Source organism: Urocampus carinirostris, chromosome 2, assembly GCF_059441175.1.
Source record: "Urocampus carinirostris isolate Australia breed hairy pipefish chromosome 2, RoL_Ucar_1.0, whole genome shotgun sequence".
NCBI classification, from domain to species: domain Eukaryota; kingdom Metazoa; phylum Chordata; class Actinopteri; order Syngnathiformes; family Syngnathidae; genus Urocampus; species Urocampus carinirostris.
The window spans coordinates 26,414,886-26,432,512 of record NC_142350.1 but is presented as its reverse complement, the minus strand read 5'-3'; the positions used below and the strand labels follow the sequence as shown (position 1 = coordinate 26,432,512).

General features: G+C 38.8%; 1 protein-coding gene across 1 annotated transcript in view; it reads right to left on the bottom strand.

Annotated features, from left to right (window-relative positions):
* LOC148371529 (CUB and sushi domain-containing protein 3-like) overlaps positions 1–17,627 on the bottom strand; it is a 290,824-nt gene that overhangs the window by 115,509 nt on the left and 157,688 nt on the right. The window contains exons 27-30 of the mRNA XM_088326066.1: positions 15,818–16,009; positions 11,987–12,125; positions 6,915–7,102; positions 4,984–5,178 (exon numbers count right to left, since the gene is read on the bottom strand). Coding sequence (XP_088182192.1) covers positions 4,984–5,178; positions 6,915–7,102; positions 11,987–12,125; positions 15,818–16,009 — 714 coding nt within the window. The remainder of the gene's footprint in view (positions 1–4,983; positions 5,179–6,914; positions 7,103–11,986; positions 12,126–15,817; positions 16,010–17,627) is intronic.

Below are 17,627 nucleotides of genomic sequence, written 5' to 3'. Positions count from 1 at the left end.
TTCGTTCATCCATTCAATACGGTTGGTGTAAAGTGTAAATAAGAGGCGAGCCATTTCTTTTCAAATGAAAGTGGAATAAGAAAGCTTGATGCGGTTGAAAAAATTTTTGGATCCCTTTTTTTCGCCCACCTTTTACCACTGAGGAGGTAGTAGCCTAACTGTTGAAGCTCATCTTCCAAAAGTAAGTTAAACTTCACTTTATATATCTTTATAGATAGTATTCTTTGATGAAATGTTTAGTTTTTTTAGTACAAAAAAATGCAGGTTACTTATACAAGCCTTAAACATACCTATATAAACCTCAGGCATACATTCATATAAAATATAGCACTGAAGCAAATTCAACTTACGAACGATCGTCCGTAAATAGGGTAGCCTCTGTAACATGAAACGATAATTCAGTTCAAATAATTCATTTAAATTGACCAGGAACAACCTTCAGAATAATGACTGATAATGAGGTTTTTCATGTATTCTCCTGAAAAAGCCATTTAAAAGGGCTCCACAAGCTTAATTATTCTATTTCACCGCCATTTCTCTAATTCGATTCCGTTTTCATACTGCATACGATGTTACGTCAGTGAGGTTTATCGATTAATCATTCACAATTCACAATCGTCGCATAAATACGACAATAGTATACTCCTAAACTTCGTATGATAATGCATATCTATAACACTGATCTTATCCACCGCGATATGTAAGGCGCAATCTGTGGCATAATTGAGGTTTTCAGTTTTCACTTTATGGCCCAGAAAATACAGTAAATGCTTTGAGTTAACAATCGAGCGTCAACTAAAATACCATTTTAATTTACAAACTCAAACACATTTCTAGGACCGAATTTTCCGCACTATAAGGCGCATCTAAAAGCCTTCAATCTTTTCAATAGCTAACCATAATGCCTTGTAATACGGTGCGCCTTATATATGGATCAATACTGAGCTGCCACAGGTCTCGCAACTACGGTAAGCCGCCGTCGACTCAATTTCCCCCTCGTAGAAGAAGTAGTGCCCTTGCATACTCAGATATGTATACCGGCGTTGATTTATCTAACCAACGTGTCAATCATCATTAGAATCAGTCACTATTGGCTAGTTATTCGGAGGCAAAGGAGGCGGGTCCTTTTTAGCATTTGCATGTTTGTATAGGCTAAAGCGGAATAAAAAAAAGCCTGCAATCGGCCGAAAAAGATGTGAATCACACGTTAGGTTGCTCTACGGGCTAGAGAAAATAATTTTACTAGTCTGTTTATTTCGAAAGCGGGAATTATGGGGCTAAACAGAGAGCTAGTAACAAGCAGCGTCCGTTGATGTAGAGATACTTTTTGGCGGATTTAAAAAAAAAATTGTCGGCAGTATCACATGTTTTTGGAGCGCGTAAATATTTTACACGGTTGGAATTACTACACTCACGAATGTAAGGAGTCCATGGTTGCGTATTATTATTGAATGTGTTGGCTGCAAGACAACGTATTGTTATGTTTCTGTAATGGGTATATTTTTAAATGGTCAAGATATCTTGAAACAAGACTTTCAATGTTATGTGGCACGACATATTTCAGTGACTAGTGACATCATACAAACACTGTGTCTGTACGCGTCTGAGACACGTATTTCCCTCTCAACAGTCTGACGCGTCGGAACGTTTAGGGGTTAATTAAGTTTGAATGACCTATCTGACGGTTTTGTTGATGTTCCGACTGTAGCGCCTTATAGTCCGGTGTGCCTTATGTATGGAAAATATATGACAAAAGACTATTTTGTGGGTCTGCGCCTTATATTCTGGTGCGTACTATTGTGCAGAAAATACTTTAAAACTATTCCCAGACATGCTCTGTTTTATACATCACGCATAACCACCTGTGGGACGACTAACCGAAACGCAGTTGAGAAATTTCAATTGTACAAATGAAACTTCCTGGTTACAAAGCAATCCCATTTATTATTGTGGTCACCTCATTTATCAAATTAAATTGATTTAGGAACATAACATCTCCGAAGGGGCTTTTGCGATTATCTCATTGGAAGTCATTTAGATTGTAACCATATTAGGCGAACAGCTAGTAAACGTCCCTGAAACGTTCGGAATCATTCAACTTTTGAGCGATAATGAAGCTCATAAACACAACACAGCAAGACAGACTATGTAGAATATCACGACAATATTAGCAATCTAGGACGATGTTGTCTGCTACCAGTTTCAGAGACGATCCAGATTACAACTAAATTTGGCAAGATCCATAAAAAAAAAAGTTTTTGTTTAATTTTTTTTCCTGTACAAAAAAAAATGTTATATGTGTGACCCACGTAGTTGAGTGCATGAAGTGAATGAATGAATGATAAAATGATGCTTGTAAAGGGAACACCCCCCAGGCATGTTTTTGAATTATTGATTTATTTTCATGTTATTTCATTTATATGTTTGTTTTTTAATGTTGTCTCGTTTTGTTGCACTTTAATTATTTAGCACTTGTAGTCATGTTTTTGTGATCAGGCACTGGGAGCAGCTAAGGGGTCTTGAGGGAGAGAGGGATGGCCCGTTGGAGGTAGAATGAAAGAGAGATGAGTGAGAAACGAACGAGAGAGCGTGGGGAAAAAAAAGGACAGATGTTAAGAAAGTTGATGCAAACGAAAAGGATTAAAACACTTTCAACCAACACACACCAGACTTATCATTTTCCCCCTTGAAGTGTGCAACCTATATTGTTTAGACAATTTGAAATTAATAAAAATACGGAAAATACGGAAAAACCCATATGTATAAAGGTAGTGGTATGGTCTGGCTCGCATCCATCCACCAGAGGGCGCCTAATCAGATGTGTCTAATCGCCCCACACGTATCTCTAATTAGCCTCACCTTTCATCAGGATATTTTAGACAGCACCCATTGTCTTGTTTCTGAGGTTGGTTTGATGTTTTTTTTGACCAATTGTTTCTTTATTGAGCATGTTTGTGATTAAATACATTCATTTTGAGTCCTGTGAGGTTTTTGCTTTCCTGCGTTTAGGTCTATAAACCCCCGACCTTGAAAGGATCCAGCAGGCAGCGCCCCGGCTACGAGGAGAGTCCCCAGTTGCTTTGTCCCCCTGCCCTGGCTGCAAAAGGAGTCCCAGACTGCGAGGAGAGTCCCCGGCTGCGAGGAGAGTTCCTGACTGCTTTGGCTCCCTGCCCCAACTACAAGGAAGGGGCCGGGTACGAGGAGAGTCCCTGGCCCCTTCGGTTCCCTGCCCCCGAGTACGAGGAGGGCCCTGGCAGCGAAGGGAGTCCCAGGCTGCGAGGAGAGTTCCTGAATGCTTTGCCTCCCTACCCCCTACAAGGAAGGGGCCGGGTACGAGGAGAGTCCCTGGCCCTTTCGGTTCCCTGCCCCCGAGTACGAGGAGGGCCCTGGCAGCGAAGGGAGTCCCAGGCTGCGAGGAGAGTTCCTGAATGCTTTGCCTCCCTACCCCCTACAAGGAAGGGGCCGGGTACGAGGAGAGTCCCTGGCCCTTTCGGTTCCCTGCCCCCGAGTACGAGGAGGGCCCTGGCAGCGAAGGGAGTCCCAGGCTGCAAGGAGAGTCCCCAGCTGCTAGGAGAATTCCCGACTGCGTCGGCACCCTGCACCGGCTATGAAGAGAGTCCTTGGCTGCTTTGGTTCCCTGCCCATAATGCGAGGAGGGTCCCTGTTCGCTCTACCTCCTTGCCCTGGCTGCGGGGAGAGTTCCTAAACGCTTCGGGTCCCTACCCTGGTTGCGAGGAGAGTCCCTGAACCACTTTGGCTCCCTCCAGCTGCATAGGATCTCCTGTGTTCCGGCATAGATCTTCGGCTGTCCCATTGTTGCAGCCGCCGTATTTTTTATTTTTTTATTTTTCATTTTGGGCTATCTGGTATCTGGCCTTTAAGGGGGAGGTCTGGCACACCTCCATCTACCAGAAGGCACCTCTGACTGGTGTCTCCAATAAGCCCAACACACCCGTCCCTGATTATCCTCACCGTTCATAAGGACATTTAGACAGCACTCGATGTTGGTTGATTTTTATTTCAAACTTCATTTTTCACCATCACATTTGGCCAGTTCCATCTGAATTCAGAAGTTTGTTTTATTTTATTTTTTTATTCAAAAAGTTTAATTGTTGTTTTTGACCGTTTGTTTGTCACTTTATTGAACCTTTTTTGCAATTGAATACAATCATTTTTAAGTACTGTGAAGTTCCTGCTTTCCTGCGATTGGGTCCACCGGCAGAATCATAACAGGTATGATATTTCCGGATTGTCTACCAACGCCAAATCAAACCTACACCCTTGCACGAAGGTCACTGTTATAGACTTTAACAGCTAATTTCTCCAAAAAGATGAGAGATTTTTATTTCTGACTATGCAAGGTTTGTGGAATGAATCAATAACATAGTGAAAAAATATCCAATAACAATACTAAATAGAGGAGGCGGAAACAAGTGTGAGCTGCAGCCTATAATTCGTATCACCCTTGAGCAAAGCGAGGGTGGTGATAGCGTTTTCGTTTGGGCTCTAAGTATGCATATCCGTGTGTTTGTTTGTTGGTATGTCAGTCAAACCAACAGAAGGGAACATTCTGAAGTAACAGTAGATCATGAGGACAGGAGCCACAATTGGGGTCTTTTTTACGCATAAAAAAAATAATAATCTGAACGTAAAAGCATGGTCTACCGAGTCAGACTGCCAGGAAACAGGTCAACGGAAATAAATTCAAGCGCTCCCCCCCCAAAATTAAACATTTTTCTGACCTTGAAAACGCAAAATTAAAAGTCAAGCTCTTTCAAGGATTTCTAGTACCCGTACGTACCCAAAACCTTCATTTTGTGTCTCGGACACAGAGAGTTGGGCTTTTATTTCACAATGAAGCACATTTCTCATTTGTGGCAGCCTTAGTGGATTCTGTTGAGTGCGCTCTCAAACTCATTTATCACTCAGCAGCCATTGCATCCCAAAGCTTCACATATGGACCCAGGCAGCTGTGCTCCTCACCTTGACAACTTGGCTTGCTTCGATCCCACGCTGGCCTTTTGCTGTTGCCCATGACACATGTCAGAGTAGAATAGCCTTGCAGTTGGTATCCGGCCTCACAATTAAAGGTAACCATCGATCCCAACTTGTAGTCGGTTCCCATTTTGGTGCCATTCATCACGTTCCCCGGATCGAAACAGGCTTCCCGCAGTTTGGCTGCCAATCAAAGACAACTTTCAGATGAAGAATGCTGCTGTGCCACTGGGAGTTCCTCAACAGAAGAAGACACTGGCACACAGTACAGCGGGAGTCTCAAAGTCAATTGAGTCGGGGGCTGCTGAAGCTAGGGTTTTCCACAATAACCGCACTGATAAAAACATTACGCTTAGGGGACAGTGTTTTATATTTGTCCACTAAACTTTTCTTTATATTTTTTTGTTTATCTTTTTTTCAAAAGTAATATGGTGTGTTTTGGTCACTTAGTTTTTGGTCTTCTTCCGTTGTGCTTTTGTGGTTTTCGGGGATATGACAGAATTCAGCGACATTAAGTGGGGAAAATAATACACACTGTCCCTTTAACTTTCATATTAAGGCGGGCGCCTCAAACTATTATCCCGGGGGCCGCAATTGGCTCCCGGGACGCGTGTCTGAGACCCCTGCGTTGCAGTATTCCCTCACTCTAACACGGTACTCTTTTTATGATAGCAATACTTTGCTGTTTTCTGCATTCTGTTTGGCTACAGTTGCCCCGGCCCTTTGTACTCACGCAAAAAACCTCTAGAAGAACAAACTATTTTAATGTCAAGATTCTCTCAGTCATCACGTCAACCAAATGCTCTGGATTGACAAAAGCACAAAAAGGCAAAGAAGGATGGCTTCTATCTCCCACAAAGATATAATTCTCCACAGGCTAAAGGCAGAAGTGGGTAGTAAAGAGTTACATTTACTCCATTACTTTTACTTGAGTAAATGTTGGGACATTTTGTACTTCTTGGGAGTACGTTTAAATTACTATAATTTTTACTTGAGTAGATTTGTACAGAAGAAACTGTACTTTTAATCCACTAAATTAGGCTACATTGAAGCTGTTACTTAGTTCCTTAGGTGTCTAAGGCGCATTACAGTATTTACAGTATGTGCAGTGCATATAGCTGTAGCGTCACACACACACACACATTTTATATATATATATATATATATATATATATATATATATATATATATATATATATATAAATGAATCCACGGAGGGTTCGAAAAATAAAATCAATAAATAAAACATTGCTTCAGAGTATTAGTACTTGAGTAAAGGTCATCTAGATGATGTAGTAAAGGTTATCTAGATGACCATTTTTTAATTTTTACTCGAGTCATATCATTCTGAAGTAACAGTACTTTTACTTAAGTAAAATGTTTGGCTACTGTACCCATCTCTGGAAGAGGAAAGTCAAAGCATGTTCATACCACATTTTGTCTTCCTAAAAATGTCCACAGGATGGCGAGTAAATATCACCCGAAGTAAAAAAAAAAGTGGATTCAAGGTAGTGCAATATAGCAGCAAGATTATTTTTCAAATTATGATTAGACAGTACAGTACAGAAGTTACAGTATTTGTAAAGCATCTATGTAAGTAGCGCTTTTTATTTGGTTTCAATGTATAATAGAGTATTTGACAAATAAATAACGGTTTACACTTTGCAGGTCCTTTTTGCAAAAAAATCTCCCTACAAGGATTACTGTACTAGGAGGCCCTATTACAGACTGTTTCATAATTGTGGTTAAACAATTTTAAATAGGCATAGATCAATGATTTGAAATACAAAGGATAAAATAAAACTGCAAACCGGGAAAAAAAGCCCAACTCAGGAAATGTACGGAACCTCTCACATTTAAGCCATTTGACTAATTGCAATTAAGAATAATGTGTGGATAGATGCCCTCATCCCCAATACCTTTGTACTCTAAATGAAAGCCAGTGTAGCTCACAGAGCCATCACTACGAAAACCCAAGTACATGAAGTTGGAAGAGCTCTCAATCTTCTCAGGAAGTTTACTATCCTGGAAACTGCCAATCAAATGAGCGCTGCTGTCCGGCCCATCATAGATGTACAAAAAGTCGTAGTTGGGCTCGATGCTGAAGCTGCGAAACAAAATCGGTTCAAAACGTTATTTTGCAAATTCCAGTTTACAACAAAATACAACACAGTTAGCAAAGCAGCGTCTCCGTGTGATAACATGTGAGCACTAGCGATGTATAGTGAGTTTCCAATGTGTGAGAGTGAGTCAAGATCTACTGTACACTGGAAATCAAAATTAGAGAACAACTTAAATTTTTTTTATAATTTTGAGAATACCATCTTCACAGCTCATCAGTTTAATGACAGTTTGCTGTGTCTATACCATGCTACTACAACAGTATTTCACAAAAATGGAAAAGGTATTTCAACAAAAAAAACTTTCTGCCCAAAATGCACTGATACACTTTCAGGTGTCTCTGACTTAGTGGTGCTAATCTAGCACATGGTGCGAATCGCCTTGATTATCTCTAAACCCCTATTTAACTGGCTTTCTAACTGCCAGTTAAACTGACTTTGCAAAATGCTGGGCCTTTTTTAAGTGACTAAAAGCCTCCGACTCAGGCTGCCTGGGTGAAAACGAAAGGGATGACCCGATCAGCCATAGCGAGACAAGTTGATCATTCCAAAACTGATTTCAAGAATGTCGCACAAGAAAGCTGGTTGTCCACGAACGACAAATGCAAGAGAGGACAGGTCACTGCATAGAATATCAAAAGGTAATCGTTTCTATTTGCATCGGCTCGCTACAGTTTAACTGTACGGGTCAGGTGTATCGACATTTCGTTCTGTGGCAATGGTTACAAAGAATAACAATAAAAGTAAATTCTTCTTCTTCTTCTTCCACACCGCAGCTAGAATTACTCGCCAGATCAGTGCTTAACATGGTAAAGATCTGTCTCGCTATACAGTGCCTTACTGTTTAAGAGCATTTGGACTGAAGGCCCACACTGTAGTGACCAAACCTCTCATTGGTAAAGAAAGAAATGAAAAGCTAGAGTGAGCTTGGCTGAGGAGCATGTTGTGTGGACAGAGGAGAAACAGAAGAGTTCCCCTTCAGTGATGAAAGCAAATCTAATTTATTTGGGTCTGATGGGAAGCATTATGTTTGGCGAAACATTGGAGTGTCATCTTGTGAAAAAAGTATTGTAGTAACATGATATATAGACGCTCCCTACTTACGATAAACGGTAGATACAAACGTTTTTTTCGGGATGTCGAAAAATATCCAGACATTTCTGTAAGTTAGACTTTGTATTGTGCACCTTTTTCCGAGCACAGGACATAACTGTAGTGCTTCTGTCCGCCGCTACCGGCGTGTGGCGCTGTGAGATGTCACCCAACATCCGGAAGTAGAAAAATCTGCTTTCTCTTCCAAGTTGTGTGCAAATATTCTATACAGTCTATGTCTATACTATCTCCAGCGCTCTCAGAACTTTGACATTTTTATTGCTTAATATCTCGTGCATTCATTCAATATGGTTGGTGTAAAGTGTAAAGAAGCAAGCTGTTTCTTTTGAAATGAAAGTGGAATAAGAAAGCTTGATGCGGTTGAGAAAATGGCCGGAACACTTTTTTCGGCCACTTTTTACCACAGAGGAAGTTGCCTAACTGTTGAAAAGTAAGTCAAACTTTACTTGATTTACCTTTATAGAGCATATTATTTTATGAAATGTTTATTTTTTAGTACAAAACAATGCAGGTTCCTTATACACCCTTTAAACATACTTATATAAACCTGAAACAAACAAAATATAGCACTGAAGCAACTTACGAACAAATTGAATAGGGCAGCCTCTGTAGAAATAATAAAAGAGAATTTAACTGTGGAACAGTGAAGATGGTATTATTTCAAAATAATAATATTTTTTTATTTTTTCCCTAATTTTGATCTCCACTGTATGTATGGAGTGTTTTTTGTGTGACTTATAAGTGCTGACAATGTTTGAGAAGCAGTGTGCCATTAGGTGCAGTTCCCAAAGGTGAGATCGAGAGGCACTTACTAATATTAGCAATGAGTGCTCATAAATATTTGAAAAAAAAAAGTACTTTAACTTTGAGGCAAATGCATGATAAATGTGTTTGCAAAAGACGCATTTATGCTATTTTGTAAAACAAATCACGTGTTACAATGATAAAGGAGCCGTGCTTCTGTTTTTGATCTAATAAGAATACTACTTTATGAGAAAAAGCCTCAACAGCTTTGAGATGATTGCATTTGAATTGAATGGAGGCAAGTAAATCTCCAAATAACACTTTGATACATTCAATTGGCAAACCTAGGTCATAAAGTAGCAATGTACCTAATTTGATTTCTATTTTTGAAGAACAAATCAAATTTAAATTTTAAAAAATGTCACAACTGTACAAACAATTGTGTACTTGATGAAACAATACTCAACATCAGATATTAGGACTGAGCTCAGGCTCCTCTTACCCTGTCGGACTTCCTGTTACAAATTGTAATTAATAACACAAGGCCTCTGAGTACCAAACATCCTATTGACCCTTTGTCACGTTGCCTTGCCTGGCAGAATGAGATCCATGACGGACGGCAGGACCACCATGGCGAACAGCATTCGGATGAGCATTTAAGTTGAAACGAATACAAATAACCACGACAGAAAAATATGATGGATATAAATGTGATTCATTGCTGTGGGGTAAGACAAGAATCTAAGCCCGATTTGGAATTTTATCATACCTTTTTGGACAAAGACGATGTTTATTTGCAATGAAACGAAGGGACTGCTTGTGTCAAGGCGCAACACTGGCAGCCCTCAAGTATTCAAGGATTTGCAGCGAACGTTTGATGTATTTCCGAGTAATTTTATGTTAAGTAGGTACGAGTCACGTCAAAGACATTCAATATGATCAGTGGTATGATGTAGTGGTAACTAGCTAATGTCAGTGTCTTACCTTTACCATTTTTAACTAAGCTGCTTTTACTGCATTTAACCATCAAAACAGTAATCTTCCGACTATCACATGTCTTGAAAATTATTATGGGCTCCACCGTAAAGCTTACCACGTCAAAATGAACTGTTAAATGATCTAAGGATAAAATGGGAGCCGAACGTTAAGAAAAATAAAGCATCATTTTACCAAAGTAAATATTTTCATGCTCAAAAATGATTTCTATACAAAGTGCAAATACCTTGTGCTTTACTGTTCTATTACATTCACCCAAAATTTGGTTGATTTATAAACGTTTGCGCAAGGAGGGAATTTTACGCCAAGGGAGCATTTTTTGGCATAACCAAGGGCAGCAACGCGTACAAGCTATAAAGAACTGGTAAGTATCCAGACTTTCATAAGCTTTTTGATCAGCACGGGTGTATGGGGATACTCCATTTACAATATAGTGGAACAGATTATGTGGAAGTCAGGATGATTTGGTGAGATGTGTAAATATATCACGAGGAGGAAAGTATGCGTCGGTCCTCAATTTCTCGAAAAAGAGCACACGTGTGTGCAAAGGGTCGATAAAATGTTTACACCTCATCCAGCAATTTATAACACTTATCTGTAAAGGTTGCGATTCAGGAAGATGACTTTGATGCAATTCCTTTCACAATATATCGTTACACGTGGACTCAAACCCAAGTGATTGTGCAGACATGGCCAACTTTACTTGGTTATGGTTCGACTGGTTCCATCACAAAGAACAAGCAATTCTCAGTTGCAACCATTTCTGTAGTGGATTGACCAAGAAGTACCGTATTTTCACAACCACGAGGCGCACATGAAAGTCTCAGATTTTCTTCCGATTGTGCGGCGCGCCCTAACTAAAGCGGCGGGCGTAGCTGAGGACACCATGAGGCTGTTAAAGGGTGAAGTGTGGCAGTGTATATATCCTCAATGCATGCATGCTCTATGGCACTTCAAGTGTCTCAATTTGGTTAAAACAAAACAATCGATTGGGTAGGTTACCCCTGGACTGCTAAGATATATAAGGTTAAGTTGACGCTGTAGAGCTAAATGCTCAATTCAGATTTTGGAGTGAATTCCAATTTTTTTGTGGGATCGTTCACATTTCCAATAAAAAATGAGACTTATATGCGATCTCCTGTGACTTCTACGTGTCTCCTGCGTTAATGCTGCCATGTCCCGCTTGCGCAGAAGAGAACACAATGCATTGTTTGCGGAAGTACTCAGGGATGCCAAAGACGCAGCGTTTTTAGCAATTTGAAATTTATTGTGCTACATCGGGCTGTACAGAGTTAACCCCTCAAATACGAATTAAATCCAAAACCTCACTTTCCCTCCATTGAATTATTTCTGTGTTTTCGTCCACCATTGTGTGTTGGTTTCCATGCAACGCGGAAGAACATAGAAACCATGCATCCGCGAGAGAATTGAAGATTAATGAATCGATGTTTCGCAAGGGGAAGAAGCTGAAAAAACAACTCCGACGAGTTTTTATCCGTGTGTTTTACTTTATAATCAATACATGAATAAACCACGACCAATGCTTGTGGTACAGTACTTCTAAATACCCAGACTTTTATGCTTGTCTGTGATGTTGTAAGACAGCAGCAACAGAGGGCGCGCGCTCGCTATCATGTGGTTCACACAGTGTATGTGTTAAATACAGAAGAACCAGCTACACGGTGCGCCCTAAGGTAGTGAAAATATGGTACTCAGTTTCAGGTTAGATATTATCCTCCATGTTTCCAAAAACCCCAGTTGTGTTAGGTACTGAACCACGTACTGTATATAAAGAACAAGTACTTGCCCTCTTTTCCTCATTTATCTACAAGGTACTACAACAGCACAATATTCCAAACCGATTATTGCTCAAAACAATCTCTAAGCACTTGTTATTACATCCTGAACTTTATTATGCAAACCAACTGGGACTCTCTTTGCTAGTGTTTAATAGTACTTCTGTTTAGTGGGATTATTATTTTCAGTAAATAGGCGAAATGTGTAGACAGTTGAAATACCTGATAAAAGCCAAGGAGATTACATAGTCAGAGTGGACAGCAATACGCCAATCACAGTCTTTACTGTGTGGGTAAGGATGCGGGTAGTTAGGAGACAAAATGAATCCTGAAGATCCTGTAACATTCCCACCGCATGGAGCTTCATACATACATACACACACACACAAAAAAATGTAGAGATAAGAGATTGTAATACAGTGAATACAGTGGGTTTGAAAGGTATTCAGACACCTTGGCATTTTTCACTGTCACGTGTCATTATAGCTATTAAGAAAACTAAAAATAAATCACAGTAGCGTACATTAAGCAGCCAATCTACACAAAGGATGTAGGTGTTTTGCCAATTATAAAAGAAAACCTGACACATCACATGGTCATAAGTACTCAGACCCTCTCAGGAACATTCATATTTAACTCGCGTGCAGTCCTTTTTCTGTTATCCTCCTTTAGATGGCTGTTCCAGCTATGTTTAGTCAAACCAATTAGACTTGATTAGGAATGGAACACACATTTTTTATATAAGACTTTACAACTCAGAGTGCATATCAAAGCAAATCGAAATCATGATGTTGAAGGAACTGCCCAAGGAGCAAAAAACAAAAAAAAGACAAAACTGAATAGGAACAAAAGGAACAAATAAAAGATAAAGAAGAAAAAAGGAATAAGCAAGTCAAAAAGAAGGTAAAAGCTAGGAAAAGGAGAGGAGGGGGTAACAAATAAAGGAAAAATGGAAACTAGAGACCAAAAGAAAAAAGACAAAAATAGGTAAAAAGAAAAACAATCTTAAGAAAAGGGTAAAAAAAAAAAAAAAAAAGGAAAGAAGGAAAAAAAACATTTTTGTGGTCTCTTTGATCACCCTTGTGTAACATTTAAATAATTTGCAAATAAATCAGGTCAATCTTTTTGGCAACATTGTACTTCCTATAAAAAGTCCGATTTAATTCAGGTCATGTAATTGTTGTAAAAACATGTGACGTGTGTAGGCCGTGCGACCTTTTTAATATGACATCAAAATTTGAAAAAAAATAACTATTTTGGCCAAAAATCTAGCAGAATGAATCGAGATTTAATCTCAAATTTTAGACATGTTGGATGATGATTTGATTGCCACACTTGGAATTGATGTTGCTCACCATTATTCCAAGTGACGCTCACAGACTTTGTGTTATTGCTCAGCCCTGCGGAAGCATACAGGGAACGTTGCTGTCAACTATCACTGCAGCCTTCCACCAGTCAGGAATTTATGGCAGTGACGGATGGTAGTCTCTCCTCAGAGGAAGACACATTAAAGCCTCAGAGAGTTTGCCGGAAAACGCACGACCGTCTTGCGGACTATGAATAATAACATTCCCTGGTCTGATGAGATGAAGATTGAACTTTTGGGTGCTACTTGTAAATGTTATGTGTGGAGAAAACAAGGCACTGCTGAGCAGCAAGAACTAATATGAAAATAAATCAGTTAATAAGTAATAAATTAATCAATAATACGCTATGTATTATTTTGTAGCTCCTAGTGGTAAAAAAAATGTCATTCTAAGAAAAGAATATTCTTCAATCTTGATTATTATCATTATTATAATATTATCTGAGCATTTATCGAAATACATGAACTATCATAGAAACACAAATATTTTTTAAATATGGATCGAGAAATTCTCATTTCCGTGGTCTATAGTCCTACTTGTGATTTTTAGCGCTTGTTTTCAGTTGCACTACAGAATACTGATGAGATGAAGATTAAAATTTATGTTATGTGTGGAGAAAACAAGGCACTGCTGCTAATTTACATAATCCCTACAGTGATACATGATGGGAGCATGGATAGGAATACTGGTATCCTTTGAAGTAAGATGAATGTGACCCAGTCTAGACACATGAAAAAAAAAACCTCCAGAGTACCCAGGTCCTGTGACTGGCAGAAGCTTCACTTTTCAACAAGACAATGTCCTAAACACACAGCTAAATGGACTCTGTAGCTGCTTTTGACTGGGTCCAACAAAAGGTCCAACAATGTTTGCCATTGAACCTGACAATACTGAAGAGGATCTGCAAGGAATAAATAGCGGAGCATCTCTAGATCCAAGTTCGAAATGCTTGTTGCATCATCACCAATGGAGGTACTTTGTTGAAGAGGGTGGTTCTACTCGATATTCAGCACAGGATCTGAATCCTTATGACCATGCAATATTTCAGTTTTTTTCGTTTTTTTTTTACAGATTTTCATTTCTTTGGTCGGTTTGTGGTTCTGGGTGTAAACTTTGAGTATTGTTGCAAATGGTTGGAATAACACAGAGTGAAAGGTTTGAAGGCATCTAAATACTTTCAGTCAGAGGTCTCCAACTTTTTCAAGCGTCAAACTACTTTTTGTTATTAATTAGTGCAAAGGGTACCCATTTTCATATCAATTTCTAAAATAGAAACTTAGATAGATGGCTTGCTAAAGAGGTGAACAGTAATAGTTAGCTCGAAAAGTAAACAGGAAAAAAAAACTAGAAGGGAGCTAGATAGCTAGTAAAAGAGTAAAAAGCCATCTTAATAGTCGGATAGAAAGATAAAAACAAAGCTTAAAAGCTAGCTAGAAAGGAACCCAAAATTGAGCTTGATAACTAGCAAAAAATGGCAATTGTTAGCTAGATAGCCTGCAAAAAAATTCAAAAGCTAGCTAGATACCTTCCTAAATATCTAAAAAGGTAGCTTTTTAGATAGCTAGAACGGTAAACGGGTAAAAACCCAATATGGAGGTGGATAGTTAGCTAAAACAGTAAAAAGCCATCTAAATAGTCAGATAGAACGCCAAAACAAAGCTAGATAGCTAGCTAGAGAGAAGGCCAAAATTTTGCTTGATAACGAGCAAAAATGTCAACTGTTAGCTAAATAGCATGCAAATAAACTGTAAAGAGCAAGGTAGATTGCTAAATAGCTAAAAAGGTAGAAAGATAGCTGGCTAAAAAGCTAAAATGGTGGTCAGTTAGCTGGTAAAAAAAGAACAGACCCATAAAACCCATAAATTGGAATTTATTCTGTTGTTATTTCCCTGAAAATAAATAAAAAGTTGAATAAATAAATTTGCTTAATACACAGATAAATTCTCATTCTTCTTAAGTAATTGCTTAAAAACATTTATCAATACTTTAATGTTTTTTTTTTGTCCATGAGACCCATGAACTGGAATTGATTTATTTGAAGTTCAAAATATCAACCTTGTAAGTTATTACTATATTGTTCCGCTGTTATTACCAGGTTATTTATTAAAAGTAGGGGTTAAATAGACTCAGTCAATAACAACAAAATCATTGTACTAGAAAATCAAATTGATCCAGCACTGGTGAACACCATGTTGGAGACCCCTGCTCTCCATGTACATCTTATTTATTTCAATTCGTCTTGATTTTAAAGTAGTCGTTCGACGGCTGAAAGATTGATTGATAACATTGTAACTGGATTATAACATAAGACTGAATTTAATTTCACTATTAGAAGAACTACACGTGCTTTAAAACTACCCGACAGAGAGCAAAGTCTTAGCTGGCAGTCATTCAACTATTTTTTAAACCCACTTTAGTTAAATTATCTCTAATTACATTGTCGTGTAATGAGTAGTTGTTAAGCCTTACAAGGGAACGTAAAGGGGGTGTAAAGTGGATTTGTCCACTTAAGCGCAAATTATAGCTCTAATTGGGTTTGCCCAACACGGCAGCAAATATACTACCCTAAATGTCAGTCTCCCTTGCTTTCTCTTGAATCCCCTGTACAATCCTCTTTCTCTTTTTACACCACTATTGTTTTAATACATCTGTCACCTCTAGCTCACGCTATTCCCACCCTTCTCACCAATGCAGCTTGGGGGGCTGGGTTGCCAGTAGTATCTATTTTCCACTTGGATGCAGGTGATTCTGTTCTCTCCCAGCAATTCATATCCCGGATAACATGAGAAGGTCACAGAGTCATTGGGCTCTCGCCCTTCCCCGTTGCGACTGCCATTCATGGGAATACCAGGATCCCTGCAGGCAGTGGCTAGCGAACCTACGGTGAAACACACATGCAAACACAGATATGCTGTTAAAACACAAAATGTGGGAGTCGAAAATTATAAGATGACTGAAAAATGTTTTCAAATATCAGTCCAGGATCTAAAAGCTCAATGCGTTCATTGCTTAAAAGACTAAAGTGGTGTAGCGCAAGTAATGGACTTCACGTGTTCAAGCCCTATTGAGGAACAGGGTTTGTATGGGTGCTTGAAATCCTGGAAAATGCATGAATTTTAATGTTGTGTTTTGCTTGAATTTTGGGATAAGTGCTGTTGCCATCGCCTTGTTTCTTGGCAGTCGACTTTATAGACTACGCAATAAATGAAAGCAATCTTCTATAAAAGTATGTGGAAGAGACACAGACACACCTGCTCTAGTGGCTTGTCATTATGGGGTTGTCATGTGAAGCGCCATCGCCCCCTAATGGTAGCACCGAAGAGGACAGCTCTCTTTAGAAAAACGGGTCTTTCAGCTCAGCTCACTAGTTTTCAACTCCCAAACGGCCTCTAATATTTGATGTTTTTTTAAAGACATACTATCATTGATAGCAATACATTATGCACCAAATTATTTAGTATTAAAAGCGCATTAAATTTAAATTAGAATATTCAGAGATCTACAAAAAAAAAATCTAAAACTGTAAAATACAAAACAATTTTAGCTTTTTACACACTGAACTGATATAAAGTCAAACAACAACACAAAATCCCTGTGAAATAATTTAGCTACCAATAGACTTCACAATTTTCTCTTGTGTAGAAACAAAATCAAAGCACACTGAAACTTAATATGGGCAACATATTTGTTTTAAATGCGAACATATTAATTGTGAATTAATAATTAGTTAATGAAATTAGCCCGTTTCAAATTTGGGTCAGTGACAAGAATGATTCAAATAACGGTTTCAATCAAGAAAATAAAAATAGGTTGGTGCAAGAGAACAATCACTGTTCAAACTAATGTAATATGCCTTTTTTTGTGGTCTTTGTGCTTACATTTGTTTTTGTACTTTTTGTCGACGTGCTTCAGCATACTGGTCAGTGATTTTGAGCACCGCAAGTTTGGTTCTAATTTCCCCCAAGATCGATCTTTTTTTTTTTAAGTGATCACGTATTATTGGTGGGGACAAAACAAAGATCATGCGATATTAGCGTTACATCCATTCATGCCAAATTGACTTTTTGGCACATTAAAAAAAAAAAAATAACTCAATCATCTTATGATTGTGATTAGGTTGGAATGTCTTAAAGTGACAGCTTAATTTATTTGGCTTCATGCTGTCCGCTGCCTACATTTTTAACATTACAAGCACTCAAGGCTGTGGTCGTCTCGCTTCATGGCCGCAGTGAAGTGCTACCTATGCTTTGACAAACGTCCTCGTATTAGCTTTCGGGAGGAGGCTTTTGTTCGTCTCTTAACCCCGTCTCTCTTTGCCAGTTAGAACAGCTAAAGTCAATTTTATTGTCAATTTTCTCAGTACTTGACCAGCAAGGAATAAAAATTTCGTTTCACACACTCCCATGCGTTGACATTGACCACAATGAAGTGCAGATGCACAGAACAGTCTGCATCCTTGTTAAAAATGTTTGGGGTTGCTTGCTTATACTCTGTTC